At 43.0% G+C, this 24,488-nt stretch overlaps 1 protein-coding gene across 2 annotated transcripts in view; it reads right to left on the bottom strand.

Moving 5' to 3' along the window:
• Positions 1 to 553: 553 nt before the first annotated feature.
• FERMT3 (FERM domain containing kindlin 3) overlaps positions 554 to 24,488 on the bottom strand; it is a 41,621-nt gene continuing 17,686 nt past the window's right edge. For both annotated transcript variants that reach the window (XM_040409749.1, XM_040409750.1), the window contains exons 7-15: positions 24,376 to 24,483; positions 6,130 to 6,261; positions 5,885 to 5,934; positions 5,671 to 5,795; positions 4,519 to 4,625; positions 4,225 to 4,437; positions 3,992 to 4,116; positions 2,370 to 2,511; positions 554 to 1,427 (exon numbers count right to left, since the gene is read on the bottom strand). In XM_040409749.1, coding sequence (XP_040265683.1) covers positions 1,245 to 1,427; positions 2,370 to 2,511; positions 3,992 to 4,116; positions 4,225 to 4,437; positions 4,519 to 4,625; positions 5,671 to 5,795; positions 5,885 to 5,934; positions 6,130 to 6,261; positions 24,376 to 24,483 — 1,185 coding nt within the window. In that variant the 3' untranslated portion in view covers positions 554 to 1,244. The remainder of the gene's footprint in view (positions 1,428 to 2,369; positions 2,512 to 3,991; positions 4,117 to 4,224; positions 4,438 to 4,518; positions 4,626 to 5,670; positions 5,796 to 5,884; positions 5,935 to 6,129; positions 6,262 to 24,375; positions 24,484 to 24,488) is intronic.

The raw sequence follows: 24,488 nt of genomic DNA, 5'->3' as shown, positions 1-24,488 counted from the left end.
TCGTCTTCACCTTAAGGTGCCCACAGACATTAATGGGGTCATTTATTAAGACCAGTGTTTTAGACACCAGTCTTAATAACCCTGCTCTGGCGCTTGATGTGCCTAAGAGGCAGCAGCCTCTACAAAACTTAGGGGCATCTACCACCGGCCTACATCTACGCCAGCTCCCTTGCTGGCATAGATTTAAATAGATCATACGAGTGCATTACTGTACAGCGGCGTCGGCACAAAGCGCACAGCGTCATAGAAACCAATAACTCTGTGCGCTCGTGCACTCAGCAGGACGCGTTTTCACGGACCGTGGTCCGTGAAAATCCACGTATGTGTGAATGAGGCCTTAGGCGTAGAAAGTCATCTAAATCTACGCCAGCAAGGGAGCTGGCGTAGATGTAGACCGGTGGTGGATGTCCCTAAGTTATGAGGGGCCGCTGCCTCTTAGGCACATCAAGCGCCAGCGCAGGGTTATTAAGACTGGTGTCTAAAACACTGGTCTTCATAAATGACCCCATTAATGTCTGTGGGCACCTTTAGGTGAAGACTAACATGGATCTTCTTTTTTTTTATTACATTTTTTTTATTTATTTATTAAACCCAACTTCTAATCACACGTGCTTCTGGCAGACACTTAGGCAGGAGAGCAGAATAACAAGATATGGAATAAAGATATTGTACAGAAGGAAAGTGTATGTAATGATCATTACTGAGGACTGCTATACCATCCATTAATAGCTAGTTTATTTTTCAATGATTTAATACATTTCTGTCTATAGAAATAATGTAGGTATGTATAATCTTGGATTGCCTTTACACCTGGCATAGTCACTCTTGCTAATGCTTAAACTCCAGATATTAAGTGGCTTGTATGAAAAGATATGCTAGAAAAAACGATGGTGCCATCTTGGCCACCCACTGTATTAGTCCCCTATAGATCAGCTCAAACTTTGTGAAAATGGCTGCACCCTTTATGTGACATTTACAAAACACTGCAAGTTCCATATGAAATGTACCTAGATCTGCTCTTACAAGGCTGACACATTTTCGGTGAGGAGTATCCTAATTAATGTAAAGTTATGATGAATGCCAAACATCACAACTTTACACTTGCCTTTATCACATGTATGTGGACAACAAGCCAAAAACTTGGAAATACTGCATGTGATTGCGATTTAGAGCAACTTCATGAAGTGCAAAGTCTTTTTATGTTATGTGGAAAATAAGGACTGGTCAGAGATTTCAGAAGTTTTCTAGAGGGCTTCATGTCCACCAGTAAGTTTATGGAACAGCTCTTCATTGAGGCCTTTGCTGCCACCATCCCTTGCCCGTGTGGACATGAAGATGTAGCCACCTATGTATTCATGGACAACTTTGCAAGAAGCAGAAACGCAAGTGAAGGCAACATTAATATTCTCAGTGAATTCAATGGATACCTGCAATGCAAACAAGTAAAAGGAATAATTAATATTTTCCATACATGACAGGCAAATGTGCAGATAAACTACAATACCAAAATTTACCCCAACTGCTGAGTTAAAGGGTTTTTCAGAGAGTTTTTACTGGGTAAGTCATCAGCATTGGATCGGTGGGGGTCTGACAGTTGGAAGATGCTTCAGAAGGCACCGGCACTCACAGTAGCGTCGCAGCTTTCCTTAGGCTATATCACGTCACGTTCATCTGTCACATGGCTAGGTGCAGCTGAGCCCCATAAAAGTGAATGGTGCTGACTTGAAATACGAAGCACAGTTGCTATACAATGTACAGCGCTATGCTTGGTGAGCAAAGAGAAGGCCGCGGCGCTACTCTGAGTGCCACTACCTTCTCAAACAGCTGATTGGTGGAGGTCCTGGGTGTTAGACCTCAACTGATCAGATACTGATGACCCATGCAGAAGATGGGTCATCAGTAAAAAAAAAACTCTTGGAAAACCCCTTTAAGCTGCTCATACACATAAAAGTCAGCCAAACCTAATTTGAAAGTTTTAAGCAGACTAATGTTCACGATGGCCGACTGGAGACTTCCGTCTGATGAAAATGTGGCTTGCCAGGTTAGAAACATTTAGTTCTGATCGGCTGAAACTACCTTTGTTTGGCATCTTCAGCTGAATGTGGCCAATCCATTAGCCACTTAACGCAAGACTATTCTATTACATTTTTTTAACCTGGTTTCCTGATCTGTCTGGTTTGTTTATCATGTTGCTGGTGGGATCGTCTGCAGAAATTATCCCAGACAATATATCTTATGTGTATGGCCAGCTTTAGTCTATCTTGCTTCTAAAGCCAACAATATATCTCCATGTCAGATGTAGGAAAATATAGATTTCATCACAAACAGTGTATTTCACATCTGTTCCTCTTCCAGTACGTCACTGTTACCTGTCTGATATCCCAATTGACATTCCACTGCTTCATGTTACTGTACATCCAGGTTTTCACCACATCTCCAACATTCAGGTCTATTCTAATTAAACGGTTGCTGGCAATGCCTAGTATTTCATCCCGACGAGCACCTTTGAATCTGGAGGTTTTGGTTTGGAAGACATAAATAGATAAAAGAGAATTATCTAACTGATCAGACATATAGACAAACAAGTCATACAGAATATGAGTAGAAGGGATGAGAGTATATCTACACAAACTATGGGATAGCGGAGACCACACAGGTTATCGGACTAAAAAAGGACCTAGAGTGACTAAAGACTAAATACCCAGCGTATGCTACTGCAAAGAATAGTCTGGTAATGTCCTCTTTCAGACAAGCGTATCCAGTGTGGAAAACACGTTCCGTGTGGGAGCTGCTCATTCCACAGGATTGCATGGCTTTATAATGATTTATAATGCTGTGTGTCTCTACATGACCTTACTTCTACAGAATTATATTGACAGCATTATGTCAGTATAATCCTTATAATGCCATGCGATCCTGTGAAATGAGCAGCGTCCATAACGGGAAATCACGCTCCCACACAGAGCATGTTTTCTGCACTGGAAATGCTCTTCTGAAGGAGGCCAATTGCAAAGTGGGAATTTGCTCATGGCCCCATATTCTAGGGGTCCCCAATGACAGGACCTCCAGAATCAGCCTGAGATATGAGCAGAAAACCTTTCCATAGTCAGGCAGAGCAATCATTTACACTGGGCGGTCTGTCTGACAGTACAGGGAACAATGCGGCTGTTAGACTAGCTTCATACTAGTGTATTCATTGTAGGAAACACACTCTGTGTGTGAGCGGGATTTCCCAGCCTGAACGCTGCCCCTGTGAATGATGTGAATTCCAGTGAATGATGATGTGAATTCCAGTCTCACTGCCAACTGAACTCAACTAAAGCTATGACTACAGTTCAGTAGGTTGCCAGTGAGACTGAAATTTACAACATTATAAATCATTATAATGTTGCGAGTTCACTTCACAGAGGCAGCGTTCAGGCTGGGAAATCCCTCTTACACATAGAGTGTTTCTGAGAGTTTCTCAGATTTAACACGCATGTCTAAAACTTTGAGATTGGAATTCACAACATCATAAATCATTATAATCTTGCAAGTTCTCTTCATAGGAGCAGCGTTTAGGCCGGGAAATTCATCTGACACGGAACGTGTTTCCTGGAATGTATATGCTTGTCTGAAACTAGCCTTAGGCCTCTTTCACATGAATGTGTGCGCTCCGTGGCCCTATTGCAGACAGCCATTCCGTGGGCATTCCGCATCACGGATGCAGACACATTCACTTGAATGGGTCCGCAAATCCGGAGATGCGGAATGGTGTGGAACGGAAGCACGGAACGGAACCCTACGGAATCACTACTTTTGTTCTGCAAAAAGATAGAACATGTCCTATCTTTTTGCGGAACGGGTGGATTGCGGACCCATTAAAGTGAATGGGTTCCGCGATCCGCTGCGTCTGCCCCGCGGTTGGTGTTCGTGCATTGCCACAGCAATGTGCAAGAGGCCTTAAACTAATGATGTTATCATACTAGACAGGCTGAGGAAAATCACTAACCTTACAAGGAAGTATGAGACTCCAAAATCAGGCAGAGATTGCCAGTCCTGTATGAAACGCAGTTTAGCTTCCATAAGCGTAATCTGAGCAATATTCTGGTAGGCCTCCAGTATACGAGGTGATAACTGAGAAAATCACATAAAAATAAATTCAGCAAAACCTTTTCATGGAAACTGTAGATAAGTAGCTCTAGAAAGTAATACCAGACCACCCTATGGGCTGTAACTCCCCACCTGCTTAAGTTTAAGCTTTTTCTGGTATCTTGGTGATACCAGGGAAAGCATGTTGATGGACTCTGCTGCGGAGGCTGACGTTTGTGCATTGGATTTCTGAAGAGTTAAGAAGGATAATATATTTTGGACTTCTCCGTCATAAGATGAGTCATCCATGGTGCGTCCTTTCGCTGCCAAGCGGCAACCAGCCATCCAGCGGGCATATTGCTGCTCCTAAGAACAATTAATGGATTGTGTTGGTTTCGTTTCTGGTTCCTGCAACATGAAGATTTCCAGGACCTGATTTATACTTACATTTTCACATCGCAGGTAAACTTCATTCATTCCTTCTGGGGACGGGACCAAAAGCTTAATACAGAACTTCTGAGAAGCGACATTGACCTCTGGAATAACTTCACATCCTGGAAAGAAGTGTGAGGGCTTGTGATTTCTAACAATGTTTGTGCTGCTCTTTTTCAGGCACGTGAAAAGCGTCCAGCTTGTGTCTTCATGCAATTGCTATTTTTACAGGTGAAACATCTTAAATAGATGTGCTTGACCGGTTAAAAATTGAGATGTACAGTACCAGGAACAGTTTTGATGCGGGTTTAACCACACTTCAACAGCTACATGTGTATATACCCTTTTGGGTGGCTTTTAAACAACCTGGGAACACATTGGGCTGCACTCTTCTTACTACTATTAGGTCAGAAATTCCTCTATTACTCCTACTATCACTACACTCAAATTTATTGCAAGTGAGCCAGGAGTCCAGGCGTACCCAGGTAGGAGAAACCGTGACACAACTACCACTGTCCTACAAGATACATTATCGGCCATTACACCACTCTGGCATTCCTAATCTGGGATGTGCGTTATAACACCTTGGAAGGGCCCTGGGGTAGTAGCCAGCGCACGCTGAAATTGGTGTCACGACAAATACAGAACATTAACAATCCGTATCCTGGCCATTGCAAGTGGAGAAAGGGATAGCCACCCGGCAGCAGTAGTTTTGGGCTGGTTCATTAAGCTACAGAACCATGTTGTATAGGTTACTCTGCATTGTAAACATCTACATTTGAGAAAGGCATCAAACTAAATATTTATCCCCGGTGAAAAAAGCACAACTGTGTTCCTGCAATGAGCACTAGCCTTTGGGTACTAGAGGTCTAAGGGTATCTTCACACTTTTGCAGGTTAAGAAGCAGAATATCAGATTTTTGTGCATATTTCTCTGTGTTTCTGTGCCAAATCCGGAGCCAAATAGAGCATATTTTTGCATTGCACAAACAATTGACATGCTGTAGATTTAAAAATCCGCACAGAAATAAAAAACTAAGTGTATATGAGGTTTGTGAAATCTCATTCACTTTGCTGGTACTGGATTACACTGCGCTTTTTTTGGCACGGAAATACGTGCATAATCTAAAAAAGTGTGCAGGTACCCAACACTATTCATACGACTCACCTTTTAGTGCTAGTAAGATCAATGGTTCCCCTTTGGCCTCTTCTTTGCTTTTATAACACGACACATTCGTTCCTTTCAGCATCACCCAATTCTGTTTGTAGCCTTTAAGAGTCATTTTCCGTGGCCTAAGGAAACATTAAATGGTTAGTACTGTACATGCAGCAAGTATATATATATATATATATATATAGACTATAGAGATAGGAGGAATCACCTGAAAACTTTCAGATACTCCTGCAGCTCTGGTTCAAGTTCAATTCCTGCCTGGCAAAAAAAGGTACATAAAACATATATCTCAGCCACAATATATTGTGTATATGTACATAGCGGTAAATTATGGACATCACTAACACCCAGATACTGAGCAGTTATTCGATTAATCTTTAATGATATTGGTTATGGTCAGCATGTGTATTCTCTGCTGTATTGTGCACTAATATAACACCGTTCCTGACTTACCAGAGCCTCGCTGGGACTAGATGCCTCTAGTTTAACTTCCAGATGTGACAGCGCCTCATCCAGGTCATGAAGAGCAGAGTCTTGGGGCAAATGCATGGGATCCGAGGTTGCTGATAGTTTGTTCACATGATACTAGAGAAGAAAATACATTTGAAATATTACTAAAATAATGTTTCCATAAAGTAATACATTTTCTACCTATATCTTTATTTTTTTCCTTCTCCATATATAAAGTAAGTAGCAAGAAGATGACAGAATAACGTAAAATCTATGTAATAATATTATTACAATATCTTGGGGAAATGGGAAATTTAGTCACCTGAGATCTCTGGATCTACTCTGTAGGATAACAAGCTGAACTGGATGGACGTATGTCTTTTTCTGCCTTACGAACAATGGGGCACATTTATTAAGATGGGCGTTTTGGACGCCGGTCTTAAGAAAACCTTGCCCTGGCAGTGGATCCGCTGGAGAAATGAAGAGGCGCTGGCCTCTACATACTGTAACTTCCGAGCTGTCTTACATTTAGACCTAAAACAGGTGTAGAAAATGGTAAATGAGACGGACCTGCTGTTCTGTCCCCTTCCCCGCCCACACCTCACCCACTTTTTTAGACCTGACGTGAGCGGGGAAAAGACGCATATTGCAGCGCAAAGGACCTTTGCGCCAGAAATAGCCTACTTTAGGTGTATTTCTGTTTAATAAATGACCTCCTATGTTACTAAATATAGCCATATAGCGGCCAGTAATAGTAAGGCTAGGTTCACATCTGAGCATTTTACAGCGCGTTCCTACGCGCTGTAAAACGCTCAACAGGCAAAAACCAATGTTTCCCTATGGGCATGGTTCTCACCTGAGCGTTTTACAGCGTGTACAAACGCGCTGTAAAACGCCCTACGCCCCAAGAAGTACAGGAGCTTCTTTGGGGCATATTGTCGCGCGTATTGTGGCAGTTTTTTATTGGATGCTTCTGTGGTTAATCACACAAACGCGCGTACTACGCACGTTTCCAGAATACAAAAAACGCCCCAAAATACGCCTCAAAAACGCCTGTAAAAAGCGCTTATCGAATACGCTCAGGTGTGAACCCAGCCTAAAATAACTATACAGCACACATTAGACTAAAATGTTGGCCGGACCTACCAATTTTGCTAATTGTGTATTAAGATAGACATAGTAGAGTGAACCATACCTTCTGATTTCTGCAGAACTGGTGGTCCATCTAATGAGTATGGAGATCTCAGGACTGTCCCTTGATGGCATAATGTTGGAGGAATAAGTTAGTGGATTTCAACATGCCAAATTCTCCATTCTCAAAGGGGATAAGATACCATTAGAAGTGTCTACAGCAGCTTATTCCCATACTTCTTTGAGAACACCTGCGCGCTATGGGAGTTGGGAGGCTTTGCTATCAGCCAGCATCTATTAAAGGTATATGTCCAGCTTTATAACCCTGTATCTATGAGAGGCTCTATCTCTGCCAGTTATGCCAGTCAGCTTTGAATGATTAATGTAAAAGTGTTATGTCGTACTATGAGAGCGACTTATCATTTCCTTTCGCCTTGGTTTTGCATTTAAAATGTTGCAAAATGTATTTACAACTGGCATTTTTATGTCACTCTCGCCGGTTTCTAAAAAGGAGCATGGCAAGAGATGGAGGGGCTCTTGGCCTTTGCAAATGTATTATCATTTATGCCAGAAACTGGCATAAATAAGGACTGAAATCTATGCCAGCTACAAGCTGGAGTAAATTTCAGTCAGGTGCACGGACTGCCGGAGGAGGCATTTATTTTATGACGAGGCCTGCGACTCGCATCCTCCAGTGGAGCCTGACCTATCAAGACCAGCGTAGCGTAACACACGCCCGTCTTGATAAATCGGAGCCTAAGTTTTGTGTAAAGAGATGTGATTCCTGGATAGCATAATTCTAAATGCACTAACCAACCAGGTAAATTTTTATCTACCCCTCCACTATCCTAGACCACCAGAAATATTACTATTATCCTTTCACTATCCTTAATCATCAGGGCATTAATATTATTCCTGTCACTGACCTTAATCACCAGAGAGATCACTATTAACCCCTCCACTAACCTAGACCACTAGGAAAACTTGCTATTAGGCCTCCTGCACATGACTGTATCTGTTTTGTGGTCCTCAAACCGCGGATCCCCAAAATATGGAGGCAGTCTGTGTGCACCGTAAAAAAAGCCTACTTATGTCTGCAAAATGGACAAGACTATGACAGTTCATAGAAATGAATAGTCTGTGTGCACACAACCGTATTTTGGGTCCGTATCCGATCCGCATTTTTTGCAGATTGGACACGACCCAAAAATACAGTTGTGTGCATGAGGCCTTAATTATTCACTACCCTAAATCAATCATCAGGGAATTCAAAGTAATCACTTCGCTGCCTTTGACTACCAGAGAAACCTAGGCTATTAGGAAAATTAGTATTAACTTCCTTACTGCCCCTGAAATCTGCAGAAATCACTAATAACCCCTTTGCTGTCCTAGGATACCTGGGAAATCACTTTTTACCCTTCACAAGCCGTATTAGGGGAGATTAATATTAACCACTTCATTGTGATTAATCACCAGGGGGGAAAAAAGTCAGTATTAACCCTTTACTACTCTAGACCTCCCAGGTACGTAAATTAATTGAATTAATATTATCACTTTCATTGCCCTTAGATCACCTGGAAAAATACAATTAATCGCTTCACTGGCCTAGACCACCAGGAATAAAATATATTAACCTTCCTAGTGCTACTGTATGTCTGTAGTGTCATTGCTGTGGTAATTTATGTAGGAATTACATCTGAAAGCTTTCAGAAATTGTAGACTGTATATCTTTTATTAGCTTACCAATACTTGGTTGCTGTGAAATTGTGATTTCTTTAATGATTTAGTTTCCACTGTGCTTACTAATATAAAAGATCTGGCTTTGCTGCTGCTCAAGTGTACTCTCCTTCAATAGTTTGCATTGCTTCTGTCTCTGGTGTTTGCTGTTTGTTTATCTATTTTTATGTTTTATGTACAAAAGTCCATGATTATTCATCACAAAAGGCTGAAGTTACAACCTACACGAATTTCTAAATTGTCTGATGCTTGCAGCTGTCCATTGGTTAGACATGTAAACTTCCTTAAAGGAAGAGCCTTTACTATCAGCGATTCTAACCACACAAACCACATAGCAACAGATGTATCCACGGGTATCATCACCTGCAGCAGAACACATGTCCATATCTATAAAAATATGTCTACTTTATAAATACATGGTGACAGAATAATAGGACCTCATCTTGACACTGGTTATCGCCATTACATTCTGCATGTATCTGTCCCTGTGACAGATATTCTTTTTAGGGCCTGTAAAACTGTAACTTGTACTGAATGAATGTGCTTTTGGGATTATTTCCTTTTACCATAAAAATGCAGTTTTCTTTGTTTTTCTCTTATTTGTCATTGACAAATTAACTCTTTTGCAGGGCAGTGGTTTTATTCACTTTCTTCTTGAGAAAAGGACTTCACCATACAGAAGGACTCCTTATCGGTTGCCTCTTCTTTCTGACCTTTCTGACTAGAGTGGTGATGCTACTGTAAGCACAGACCCGGGTTTCAGAGCTCCACTCCTTGTCTTGAGCTTGGTGCAGTGTTCATGCTATGGAAGTGTAACATCCCAGTTATGTTACGAAACTCTTTTACCCCGCTACAACCTGTTAAGTGTATCTGCATTGTCATCCTGTGTAATTTAACATCACATTCTCACAAATGTGCATTTTCTAAGCCTGTTACATGTATTTGCTGTAATTTTCATGTTCACCAGCAGGTGGCAGCAATGTGTTACCAGGGCCTTAGTAACAGTTTAGCATATCTAGACTGGAATAGTACATTCCAGTTTAGCTCCCCCCTCTTTGAGGAGGTGTGGAATGTTCCCTCATCCTGCCTCATGGGGTGGAGAAGGAAGTTAGAGTGAGTGTGCCAGCCACCCCGGCTAGGGGAAGGCTGTGCTGGTAGGAGCTCCCAGTTCTAGGGATCCCAACCCAGGATCGTGTCTCGGCTGAGACCAAAGATCTTCATCCCCAGTCTGAGCCTTCAGCCTCAGCTGGTTGACAAGCAAGCAGCCACCTCCAGAACTCCAGGAAGAGCCATTCCCTGTGAGCATAACTGTGAGTACCATCCAGAGACCAGGAGAAGCCAAATTCCTCCTCAGCTAGTCAGTCCCATACACAGCAGAAGATAGCCAGAGCAGAAGACAGATTCCTGCCATATTCTCCAGGCAAATGATAGAAGCAGAAAAGATAGTAATCCCTGCCATACATTGCCAATACCTGCTGGGACCCAAGACTATTGCTGTATCTCATGTGGATTAAAGCTGCAACCAGTAAAGACAAGTTGAATTATATTTCAAGTCTGGATCTCATTCATTACTACCAAGTTCCTCAATTACTCCTACTAGCAACACACTTATTTATTGCAAGTGAGCCTGGATCCAGGAGTCCAGCCGTACCCAGGTAGGAGACACCGTTGACACTATACCTACTACCACACAGATACATTACACCACTCTGGCATTCCTAACCTGGTACGTGAGTTGCAACACCTTAAAGGGCCCTGAGACTGTACCCTGTGCACGTTGCAATTGGCGTCACGAACAAAAACTATAGACTTATATACCCATATCTGGACCCAATGCATAATTTGGCGTCCGCGTAACCGTACCACGGTCCGGCTCATTGCAGGAGTACCAGCTGCAACCAGGCTAAGTCCTCATTCAGGTATTCTAGCCGCCATACAAATGTGAAAATGCAGATACATTACAGCCACAAGATCCTCACAGTATAGGCAATCATAGTTTGGTTCACTTCAGGGTTCAGGTATATTGCAACCGACATAAAGAGTCCTAATTCCTAATTATAGGAACGGCAGAACTTTATGAAGGAGGTGTGGCAGCACAATGACTTATCACAGTGACTTCATCAAGACATACACATCTATCTGGCTTTACAAAATAATAATTAATATTTAGGCCATAAACAGATACTACATAGTGTTCTGTAGTCATATGTGACAGAACCTGAGGTCCAGGCATAGCTTTTGTTCATGTGCCCAAGCTATGGACTAAATGAACAAAAGTTGTTCATTTTTGTACAAATGCCGTTTTGTACAACAATTTGTGACTTTTTGGTCGTGGGTGGCAGGCTGTGGATGGGTTACCCATGGCCCAACACATTTACCAATAAGTGCTCCCAAAACTGGCACACATTACACCTGAAATCAACTTCAGTCCAGGGAACTTCAGAAGATGCACCAGAATTATTACCTATAATTATTACCTATAAGTTTACAAGTTTGTAAAGCTGAAAAAAGACATTTGTCCATCCAGTTCGGCCTGTCATCCTGCAAGTTGATCCAGAGAAAGGCAAAAAAAAAAAAACTGTGAGGTAGAAGCCAATTTTCCTCATTTTAGGGGGAAAAATTCCTTCCCAAGTCCACTCAGGCAATCAGAATAACTCCCTGGATCAACGCCCCTTCTCCTGAAATCTAATAACTATAACCTGTAATATTATTACAGTGCAGAAATACATGGACTTTTCTCTATTGGCCTGAGAAAAAAGCCAACACGGTCCGGCAATGTATTAGTATCAGTGATTTCAATCAGTGACCATGAGCCAAAACCAGGATTGTGGCCTACACAGACACAAGGCACAACCACAGATCTGCACCGGTTTGACCTGCATCTGGTGTTGCCTCACAATCACTGATGCAATCACAGTGTTTGGTCAGTGATTTGGAGCCCAAACCAAATGCAGGTCTAAACAAAGAAAAGGTGCAGATCCTTCCCCTATACCCTATCTCTGTGTAGGCTACACTCCCGCTCCCTGCCCACAATCACTGATAGAAATCACTGACCAAACACTGACTGTGGGAAAGCGGCCTTACATGGTCTTGCATTAGTTTGAAAGGCATGCTATATTGCATGTACTTTCATGGGAAATGTGTCCCCAGCTGCAAATTTCCCTGGCAACATTCACAGATTTAAAAAAATAAAATAAAATCTGGCTCATTGTACGTCAGCAGGGTTTGTTATTAAGACTGTTCTAAGAAGTGGCAGTCAGTATATTCTACCCAATGATTTTTACATATGTTAGTGTTTACCTAAACCCTTAAAAAAAGTTGCACCAAGTTTTAGTAAGTTTTATGTTGTTGTCAATCGATGATATTTTGTCCTGTGTACCAGGGAGATTTTACCTTTCTAACAAGAGCCACCATCTCCTATGCATTTTAATGAGATAAACTTCCAATTCTACATGTTTTTTCTACCTAAATTCAATTTACTTTCTAGTCTCTGGATTATTTTTTTTTAAGGATGATGTAAGGATCATTTGGAACCATTAATGAAAGAGGACTTAATTACCCGTGTCAAATTGCATCTTTAACTCCAGAAGGAGGAATGGCATTTATGTAGAACATAAAGTCTTAACAGGAACATTTCCAGTTAATGAATATCCTATTATTACCAAGGGAAGAATAAAATGATCAGTGTATTCAGTCTTTCTGCTAATGCTAGAGAAATCTGCAGCCATCAGGTTCTATAGATATTATTTAAAAAATATATATTTAGCATTTTTTTTAAGAACAACTGCAGTAAGGAGAAGAAATCTGCTGACACCCCTAAACCCATATCGATGGCCTCTCAGGGGTGTCTTTGTGGGAAAGATTCTGGTTTGGCTGACTACAGATGTATCCACCAATTTCAGAGGGACTGTGAACTATCTAAAGTGTATGGAGGTGTCCCGACATAATCCCCAATAATTATACTCTTAGGAGAGATAAGTCGCCACCAGAGATGTCGGAATGTGCCTTATTCACTCTCTGCATTCAGAAACCATGCACTGCCAGATACCCTGGATTTCGTTGGAGACCAAAGATTGTGACCTAGCCAGTGTGCTAAGCCCTACAACCGCCCACTGTAAGGGTACCGAAGACCGTGCATGGTGCCCTGTTGATGTGCACAATGACCTGCACTACGGCCTGTGTAAAAAGGCTGCTGTCACACCAGCTGTGAGACCCTCCTGTTACTGAAGTTACAAAGATAGTAACTGTCTATGGAGTTACTGTTGGCAACCACCATTGCACACTGTATACAGAAATTCTTCCATTGCTACTGATAGCTGTCAAGCTGTAAAGCTCAGTTTTTAATTTGTCCTTCCTCTTTAATTCCTTTTAATGTATCTGGTTAATGATGTCTGATACCTGGCTGCATTTCTTCAGTATGAGGTAACTGTACGTGCGTACTAACCTTTAGGTGAGGCTAGGGATTTGACAATAAAAATACTCTTATTGTTTATAAGATGATACAACGTTGGTTTGGTCTGGTTGTCTATGGGTGGACAAGGGAAGGGTTACAGTATAAGCTGTCACATGGGATCTCTACAAGTGGTTAAATATATCATTGACGCAGCCTGATAGTCTGCAGGACTAGGCATTGAAAGTCTGCCCGTTGTAGATATTGGAGTTCATCCAACAGCTAATAAGGATGTTTAGGGAAAATCATTAAAAAAAGCAACTGTGTAAGCTTTTAGTGCCCCGGTGCAGTAGATCCATGACTTGCACTAGTGGCTGGGAAAAATGGAAATATTTATGGAGTTAAAGAGTTAGGGAAAAATAAGGGTTAAGGGAAAAGTGTATAGATCCCTTCAACTGTGGGTCCATTTAACTGGGGCTTTGTTCACATAGGTAAGCCGCTCCCAGATTATGCGCATGGTATGAGTACAAATACACACATATTTCAGGTACGGAACGGAATCACGGAACGGAAGCATTATGGAGTCCTATCTTTTTGCGGAACGGACGGATCGCGGACCCCATTAGAGTGAATGGGTCCGCGATCCGCATGCGGGTGGCCCACGGTCAGTGCCCGTGCATTTTGGACTGCAATTTCCAGTCCGCAGCACGGGCAGCACACGTTCGTGTGCAAGAGGCCTTAGTGCGATTATGGGTGTGGCTATGAATAGCTGTGTGTGAATGGGTTGTTGAGTTACAGAAAAGCTGGGTACTTGTATGAAGGCACACACCAGGGGCAACTTAGCTGAGCATGATGTCGTGACAAAGGAATGCAAGATAGCAAGTAAGGTGTGTGTGCACACTAACAATAACAAGGCATATTAACAGCCAGGAAAAAGTTAATGTATAAATTTAATGTATAAATTGAGAGGAACCACTTACATTTTTATAATGTTTTATGTGTGTTATGGAATGTGCATGAGTATTGTGTTTTATTGGACTCAGAACTCAGATGTGTGTGTGTGACATGGGTCCTTTACGTTTGTCTGATTCTACATCTGTTCAATTATTGTCACGCTCATGTGCGGGAGGAAAACACCACACCGAGCATAGGAGGTAAAGGGGATACCGGAATAAGGACTGGAAACTAGGGAAGGAAACTAGGGAAGGAAGATGGACACCTCCTATAGAAAACCCCAACTCCAGTTCTGACAGACTACCAGTATGAACAGGCCCCAAAAGGTAGGCAAGTTCATACACCAGATACCTAGAATCCTATCTCCCCCTATAGGACCCTGGAACTAATGTCAGGACTGAGTCTAGTTGTTCCTCCAAAGGGAAGGACGAACAGGAGTCTCCCTCAGGCCTAATGACAAACAGGGAAAGGCAATACACACATATACAGTACAGACCAAAAGTTTGGACACACCTTCTCATTCAAAGAGTTTTCCTTATTTTCATGACTATGAAGGCATCAAAACTATGAATTAACACATGTGGAATTATATACATAACAAACAAGTGTGAAACAACTGAAAATATGTCATATTCTAGGTTCTACAAAGTAGCCACCTTTTGCTTTGATTACTGCTTTGCACACTCTTGGCATTCTCTTGATGAGCTTCAAGAGGTAGTCCCCTGAAATGGTCTTTCAACAGTCTTGAAGGAGTTCCCAGAGATGCTTAGCACTTGTTGGCCCTTTTGCCTTTACTCTGTGGTCCAGCTCACCCCAAACCATCTCGATTGGGTTCAGGTCCGGTGACTGTGGAGGCCAGGTCATCTGGCGCAGCACCCCATCACTCTCCTTCATGGTCAAATAGCCCTTACTTTCAAAGTTTTCCCAATTTTTCGGCTGACTGACTGACCTTCATTTCTTGAAGTAATGATGGCCACTCGTTTTTCTTTACTTAGCTGCTTTTTTCTTGCCATAATACAAATTCTAACAGTCTATTCAGTAGGACTATCAGCTGTGTATCCACCTGACTTCTTCTCAACGCCACTGATGGTCCCAACCCCATTTATAAGGCAAGAAATCCCACTTATTAAACCTGACAGGGCACACCTGTGAAGTGAAAACCATTTCAGGGGACTACCTCTTGAAGCTCATCAAGAGAATGCCAAGAGTGTGCAAAGCAGTAATCAAAGCAAAAGGTGGCTACTTTGAAGAACCTAGAATATGACACATTTTCAGTTGTTTCACACTTGTTTGTTATGTATATAATCCCACATGTGTTAATTCATAGTTTTGATGCCTTCAGTGTGAATCTACAATTTTCATAGTCATGAAAATAAAGAAAACTCTTTGAATGAGAAGGTGTGTCCAAACTTTTGGTCTGTACTGTATATAAACAAAATACAAAAGGGAAAGGAAACACTTATCTTCAATGAAGCTTTGGTAGTACCAGGAACACAGCCCAGAACCAAACACAAGATAACCACAAGTCCAACAGAAGAAATAAACCGCATAGCATAGTGGGAGAAACGACAATAAATAGAGAAGGTTAAATGACCACAATAGCCACACCTGGGGAAAGAAGGTGTGGCAAGCACCAGAAACAACACAGACGTCATTTGATCCAAAAGGAAAACATGTCAGATCAAACCACGTGTTGCCAGTCTCACAGATCTCCTGCCACCTGTCGCAGGAACGTCCGTATGTCTCGGTACATCCATGACAATTATATGTTGAGCGTTATGTTTGTTACTTAATCTATGTGTATCATTGATATAAACTCACACAGTGCTAATGAGACAATGGCTGATTGAGGGAGGATCGCACAGCCCAACCAGGAGGAGTGGACTTAGATGACATAGAGGAGAGAGAGGGGAAAAGGTAAACAACACAGGACCAAAAGACTGCCTTCTGCTCCTCCCTTAACTAAAAGCCACCCCCATGAAGAAAGAAGATTTAGTTTTATATGTGTGTCAAGTGTATTTTGAATATATATATATATATATATATATATATATATATATATGGGGGGGAGTTTTTTCAAATATACTTCATGCCATTGATGGCTCAAATTGCCATAGACTGAGTTTAAATTTATTTTGAAACAGATTTATTTCTGCTAGAATATGTGGAACTGTTCAAGTTTGTCTTTAATTCAATCTTCCCTAAGTGCAGGCTGTATCAGCTGTTTAGCAGAGCCAGGACTGGCAACCTCAGCAGTGCCCAGGTGCTGCCCAAGTTAACAACACCAGGTGTGGTAAGACACAGCTTTTGGTGGCCCGCCTGGCACCCAACAAGAAAATATTTTAACCACCGGTCTGCTATGCTGAAAGCCTTGCTGCTTACTGTTGTCCAGGGGTGGACCGTAAAAGTAGTCATGTGCCAAAAACCTCCTGCAGTGCACCAACCAACCAGCAGGGCTGATGACCTTATAACAACCGGCGGAGCAGTAATGGGAGGAGCTCCCTGTGTCACAGCTCTTCCCACAGACAAGGTTATGGACTGACCAACAACCACTGAAACATGCACTTAGGATTGTGATTACACCTGCAATCCTCTCATACATCAACATGGAGGACGGAGGGGTAAGGAACTGAGCTAGACAATGTCACAAAGACTGGACTTTTAGTAAGAGGGTCTGAAAGCCAGGAAAGTTCACATCTACACTCACCTAAAGAATTATTAGGAACACCATACTAATACGGTGTTGGACCCCCTTTTGCCTTCAGAACTGCCTTAATTTTACGTGGCATTGATTCAACAAGTTGCTGATAGCATTCTTTAGAAATGTTGGCCCAAATTGTAGGATAGCATCTTGCAGTTGATGGAGATTTGAGGGATGCACATCCAGGGCACGAAGCTCCCGTTCCACCACATCCCAAAGATGCTATATTGGCTTGAGATCTGGTGACTGTGGGGGCCATTTTAGTACAGTGAACTCATTGTCATGTTCAAGAAACCAATTTGAAATGATTTGAGCTTTGTGACATGGTGCATAATCCTGCTGGAAGTAGCCATCAGAGGATGGGTACATGGTGGTCATGCAGGGATGGACATGGTCAGAAACAATGCTCAGGTAGGCCGTGGCATTTAAACGATGCCCAATTGGCACTAAGGGGCCTAAAGTGTGCCCAGAAAACATCCCCCACACCATTACACCACCACCACCAGCCTGCACAGTGGTAACAAGGCATGAAGGATACATGTTCTCATTCTGTTTACGCCAAATTCGGACTCTACCATTTGAATGTCTCAACAGAAATCGAGACTCATCAGACCAGGCAACATTTTTCCAGTCTTCAACAGTCCAATTTTGGTGAGCTTGTGCAAATTGTAGCCTCTTTTTCCTATTTGTAGTGGAGATGAGTGGTATCCGGTGGGGTCTTCTGCTGTTGTAGCCCATCCGCCTCAAGGTTGTGCGTGTTGTGGCTTCACAAATGCTTTGCTGCATACCTCGGTTGTAACGAGTGGTTATTTCAGTCAACGTTGCTCTTCTATCAGCGTTAATCAGTCGTCCCATTCTCCTCTTACCTCTAGCATCCACAAGGCATTTTTGTCCACAGGACTGCCGCATACTGGATGTTTTTCCCTTTTCACACCATTCTTTGTAAACCCTAGAAATGGTTGTGCGTGAAAATCCCAGTAACTGAGCAGATTGTGAAATACTCAGACCGGCCAGTCTGGCACCAACAACCATGCCACACTCAAAATTGCTTAAATCACCTTTCTTTCCCATTCTGACATTCAGTTTGGAGTTCAGGAGATTGTCTTGACCAGGACCACCCCCCTAAATGCATTGAAGCAACTGCCATGTGATTGGTTGACTAGATAATTGCATTAATGAGAAATAGAACAGGTGTTCCTAATAATTCTTTAGGTGAGTGTATATCCTGGTCTGGTGTACACAGCACAAAGAAACAGAATTGCATTTGATACTTGGAAGTGTAGGGAGAACCCTTTAATTAGGATGGGCTGACGCCAATGCTTTTATTAGAAAGACAACATCAACCAGAGGAGGATTCTAAAGTCAAGATTAAGAAACAGCACCAGATACTGAGCATTTAAAAAGCTCAGAAGCAAAGAAAATATTAACTAAAGAAACTCTTTTAGTCTAACATACATTTTTTTTTTTTTTTTTTTTTATAAGCCCAGTGGTGCGAAGGTGGTTTCTTGTTAAACTATTAGGAGCAGTATACTTTAACTAAGGCCTCATGCACACGACCGTATTTTTTTGCGGTCCGCAAAACGGGGTTCCGTTTTCCCGTGATCCGTGACCGTTTTTTCGTCCGTGGGTCTTCCTTGATTTTTGGAGGATCCACGGACATGAAAAAAAAGTCGTTTTGGTGTCCGCCTGGCCGTGCGGAGCCAAACGGATCCGTCCTGAATTACAATGCAAGTCAATGGGGACGGATCCGTTTGACGTTGACACAATATGGTGCAATTTCAAACGGATCCGTCCCCATTGACTTTCAATGTAAAGTCTGGAGTCCCTTTTATACCATCAGATCGGAGTTTTCTCCAATCCGATGGTATATTTTAACTTGAAGCGTCCCCATCACCATGGGAACGCCTCTATGTTAGAATATACTGTCGGATATGAGTTAGATCGTGAAACCTCATTTCCGACAGTATATTCTAACACAGAGGCGTTCCCATGGTGATGGGGACGCTTCTAGTTAGAATATACTACAAACTGTGTACATGACTGCCCCCTGCTGCCTGGCAGCACCCGATCTCTTACAGGGGGCCGTGATCAGCACAATTAACCCCTCAGGTGCCGCACCTGAAGGGGTTAATTGTACTATCATATCCCCCTGTAAGAGATCAGGGCTGCCAGGCAGCAGGGGGCAGACCCCCCCCCCCCCCTCCCCAGTTTGAATATCATTGGTGGCCAGTGCGGCCCCCCCCCTCCCTTCCTCCCTCTATTGTAATAATTGGTTGGTGGCACAGTGTGCCCCCCCCCCTCCTCCCTCTATTGTAATAATTCGTTGGTGGCACAGTGTGCGCCCCCCCCCCCTTCCTCCCTCTATTGTAATAAATCGTTGGTGGCACAGTGTGCGCCCCCCATTGGCCCCCCCTCCCTCTATAGCATTAACAACATTGGTGGCCAGTGTGCGGCCTCCCATCTCCCCCCCCCCCCCCTTCCCCCCCGATCATTGGTGGCAGCGGGTTACTAGCAATAGTACAATAGTAAAAGATTTATACTTACCTGCTGCTGGCTGCTGCTGCTGCGATGTTCGTGTCCGGCCGGGAGCTCCTCCTACTAGTAAGTGACAGTTCATTTAGCAATGCGCCGCACAGACCCTGTCACTTACCAGTAGGTGGAGCTCCCGGCCGGACACGAACATCGCAGCAGCAGCCAGCAGCAGGTAAGTATGAATCTTCTACTATTGTACTATTGCTAAGTAACCATGGCAACCAGGACTGTAGTAGCGTCCCGGTTGCCATGGTTACCGATCGGAGCCCCAGCGATTAAACTGGGACTCCGATCGGAACTCCGCTGCCACCAATGATGGGGGGGGGGGGGAGATGGGAGGCCGCACACTGGCCACCAATGTTGTTAATGCTATAGAGGGAGGGGGGGCCGATGGGGGGCGCACACTGTGCCACCAACGAATTATTACAATAGAGGGAGGGGGGGGGGGCCGCACTGGCCACCAATAAATAATTACAATAGAGGGAGGGGGGGGGGCCGCACTGGCCACCAATGATATTCAAACTGGGGAGGGGGGGAGGGTCTGCCCCCTGCTGCCTGGCAGCCCTGATCTCTTACAGGGGGCCGTGATCAGCACAATTAACCCCTTCAGGTGCCGCACCTGAAGGGGTTAATTGTGCTGATCACGGCCCCCTGTAAGAGATCGGGTGCTGCCAGGCAGCAGGGGGCAGTCTTGTACACAGTTTGTAGTGTATTCTAACTAGAAGCGTCCCCATCACCATGGGAACGCTTCTGTGTTAGAATATACTGTCGGTTCTGAGTTTTCACGAAGTGAAAACTCAGCTTTGAAAAAGCTTTATGCAGACGGATCTTCGGATCCGTCTGTATAAAAACTAACCTACGGCCACGGATCACGGACACGGATGCCAATCTTGTGTGCATCCGTGTTCTTTCACGGACCCATTGACTTGAATGGGTCCGTGAACCGTTGGCCGTGAAAAAAATAGGACAGGTCATATTTTTTTCACGGCCAGGAAACACGGCTCACGGATGCGGCTGCCAAACGGTGCATTCTCAGTTTTTTCCACGGACCCATTGAAAGTCAATGGGTCCGCGAAAAAAAACGGAAAACGGCACAACGGCCACGGATGCACACAACGGTCGTGTGCATGAGGCCTAATAGCGTTGATAGATTTATGTAGAATAGGTCACTTAATCTGTAGACACCTTTATGGAATTTGCTTTGCAACTAAAACATACCACGGTCTAATAGCCGTTGCATAAATACATATATTGATTCGTTTTTTTTTATTTTGTGACTGGTTGAAATAAATTAAAGTGGAAGAACCAGGGGTGGACTGTCAAGCAAGGGTTTTAATTAGTCCGTCCTCTTTAATTCCTTTTAATGTAATTGGTTGCTTTCCTACAGTATGAAGTAACTGTACATGCGTACTGACCTAGGAGGTGGGGCTAGGAGGGGGCAGGAGATTAGAAAACACTTAGCTTTGTAACAGAGAGTGCAACTGATAAGGGGCATGCAGGGTCTTAGTTATGAAGAAAGATTAAAATAACTAAATTCATTTAGTCTTGAGAAGAGACGTCTAAGGGAGGACATGATTAACCTATACAAATATATAAATGGGTCATACAAAAAATATGCTTCACCCAAAGTCGCTTCATTCAAAACTTCAGAATAACACTGTACGGAGATTCGTATCCGTACAGTATTAGAATGTATGGGCTCTGATGAGCCTAAGTTAGTTATTCACGAAGTTGCACTTGACTTCGTTGAATAACTTCAGTAGTTCATTTTTAAAGTGGAAAACCACTTTAAAACTTGGAACCGAACTCGGCTTCGGTTCCCAGTCTCATTTCCTTCTGGAATTCACGTCCCCACCTATCCCTTGGTTGAACTTGATGGACTTATGTCTTTTTTCAACCGTATTAACTATGTAACTATGTACCTCCATTGAAGACATTATCAGGGTAAGATGCTATGCTACCTCACCTCTCTTTGTGTCATATGGGCGTTGGTCGAGTGCCATGTTGGGTGCTGGTCAATGGGAGTTTGCTCATTTGTTTGCATGATAACTGTTCGGTGACTGATACTTATCTTTATCTTTGTATATAGACAGTTTGCTTTTCTCCCTGCATGTGTTAAAAAGGGTCAGTATCATCCCCCATCACCCCCCCACCTGTGATGTCAGAGGTCAGGGAGTATGGTAATGACTTTTTATGACAGGTTTTACAACTACTTGCTGGAAACCAAGTCTGCCTCAAAATCTTTGCATTGAAATATCTTTTCGGGTATTCACCTAAGCAATTTCATATTACCTCCATCCACTCTGTCCGAATGTCCCCCACGTGCGTACCAAACATGGCGGAGGTAATGGCAGGATGGCTGGAGTTATATAATTGCTCCCTGTTACAGAGCTGGGATCAATTTGACTTTGATACCATAGACGCACATACTTGGCCTGAGTTGTCAGGAGGAAGTGTAAGGGTGTAAGCATGGCTCACCAATGTTATTTAATATAAAGTGTATTATGCCTGCAATGTCTCTGTTCTACCAGTAGATGGCAAAAAAGTACAGTACAGACCAAAAGTTTGGACACACCTTCTCATTCAAAGAGTTTTCTTTATTTTCATGACTATGAAGGCATCACAACTATGAATTAACACATGTGTAATTATATACATAACAAACAAGTGTGAAACAACTGAAAATATGTCATATTCTAAGTTCTTCAAAGTAGCCATCTTTTGCTTTGATTACTGCTTTGCACACTCTTGGCATTCTCTTGATGAGCTTCAAGAGGTAGTCCCCTGAAATGGTCTTCCAACAGTCTTGAAGGAGTTCCCAGAGATGCTTAGCACTTGTTGACCCTTTTGCCTTCACTCTGCGGTCCAGCTCACCCCAAACCATCTCGATTGGGTTCAGGTCCGGTGACTGTGGAGGCCAGGTCATCTGGCGCAGCACCCCATCACTCGCCTTCATGGTCAAATAGCCCTTACTTTCAAAGTTTTCCCAATTTTTCGGCTGACTGACTGACCTTCATTTCTTAAAGTAATGATGGCCACTCGTTTTTCTTTACTTAGCTGCTTTTTTCTTGACATAATACAAATTCTAACAGTCTATTCAGTAGGACTATCAGCTGTGTATCCACCTGACTTCTCCTCAACGCCACTGATGGTCCCAACCCCATTTATAAGGCAAGAAATCCCACTTATTAAACCTGACAGGGCACACCTGTGAAGTGAAAACCATTTCAGGGGACTACCTCTTGAAGCTCATCAAGAGAATGCCAAGAGTGTGCAAAGCAGTAATCAAAGCAAAAGGTGGCTACTTTGAAGAACCTAGAATATGACATATTTTCAGTTGTTTCACACTTGTTTGTTATGTATATAATTCCACATGTGTTAATTCATAGTTTTGATGCCTTCAGTGTGAATCTACAATTTTCATAGTCATGAAAACAAAGAAAACTCTTTGAATGAGAAGGCGTGTCCAAACTTTTGGTCTGTACTGTACATACATAGTTTTCAATACAGTTGTTCAATATAGAGAAGTTTATATATGTTTTACCATTCAAATTATGCTAATTTAGGGGTAGGCTAGGACCCTCAGGAGGGTGATAGCGTACTGTAAATGCAGGTTTCAGGTTGACATTAGGATATCACTTGCTGCATCACAGTCTCCCTGGGTAGGGGAGGAGTTCCAGATTAGAGCAGGAATTGACCAGACGGAGGCTGCCTGGTGAATGCTGAGGACGTCAGGAGAGAACCTCTGTGGAGCCTGGAAAAGGATTTACGGCTTACAGTGGAGTCTGGCATCAGCCTCAAGGGCATATTTGCAGCGTTAACTCCGGTAATCACACCACTGTGCGGTCCAGTTTGGGAGTGGAACAGTGGACCAGGGAAAGAACGCCAAGAGTCCGCTTAAGTATCCAAGGAACTGTAAGTGTGACTTTGCCGCGTCCCATCACATCGCATTGTTCTAGTGACACTTTTGGATATATATGAAAGCTGCAGGATACAGACTTAACCTTCTGTGGATTACAAATAGTATTGCGCAATACTTAGAGTGCACCCCAACGTTAAAGCTTGCTCAGGAACATTTAGCCAGGCTGCTTTATGGACATTGGGGGAAATTATGTACTGGGTTAGTGTTAGGCAGTATTATCCTTACTGTGTGTTTATGCTCTGTTACTATTCTGTTTATGTATACTCAGTTACTCGTTCGCTATAGCTGTTTAGTAAACGCAAGTGTTGTAAAAGAACCGCTGTCTGTGTCGCCTCTGAATCTTTGGGCCCCGCACCGGTCTTCTTTTAGTAGCACGTGGCTCAAATATGGATTTGTCCACCTATTCCTTTGATGTGTATGGCAAGATAGGGGTTTCATGTGTGACCTCAGTGGAAAGGACATTAGCCTTTTCTTGACCCCTTTAACGGTTCTGGTCTGTATAACGCTGGTGTGTGACATCTTCACATTTTATGATAGGGCTCTGGTTTCTGTGAAGTTTTTCCATCTTACTGATTTTTATTGCTACAATCTCCGGCCTAGGCAGACATGGAAGAGGTGAAGACCCACTACAGGAAGGTAAAGGGAGGGGTTGCCTACACCTAACAATAATTGTTATATCTGGATCCCTCTATCACCACATAAAGCGCTTTAGAAATATGCTAGGAGCCCTCCGTTTTGCCAGCTTGACATCAGTTGAGCAAACTCCAATTGTCTCAAGGAGATAATATTTCTAGTCTAGTGTGCCCTAAATAATTGATGTGGATCTTGTTTTTCTGTGTCATCTGATCACATATATTGAAAAACTGATGAAATATCTGATACCTGTAGAGCAGCAAATGTCATCATCTCTTCTTCTGTGCACTCTGTTTCCTCTAAAAGAACTGCCCAGCGCGCTTGCTCAAACAGCAAGTTAATCCGTACAGCATCCATCTGAG

The sequence above is a fragment of the Bufo bufo genome, chromosome 10, assembly GCF_905171765.1.
Source record: "Bufo bufo chromosome 10, aBufBuf1.1, whole genome shotgun sequence".
NCBI classification, from domain to species: Eukaryota; Metazoa; Chordata; class Amphibia; order Anura; family Bufonidae; genus Bufo; species Bufo bufo.
The sequence above is the reverse complement of the archived record's forward strand: the minus strand, read 5'-3'. Positions and strand labels throughout refer to the sequence as shown.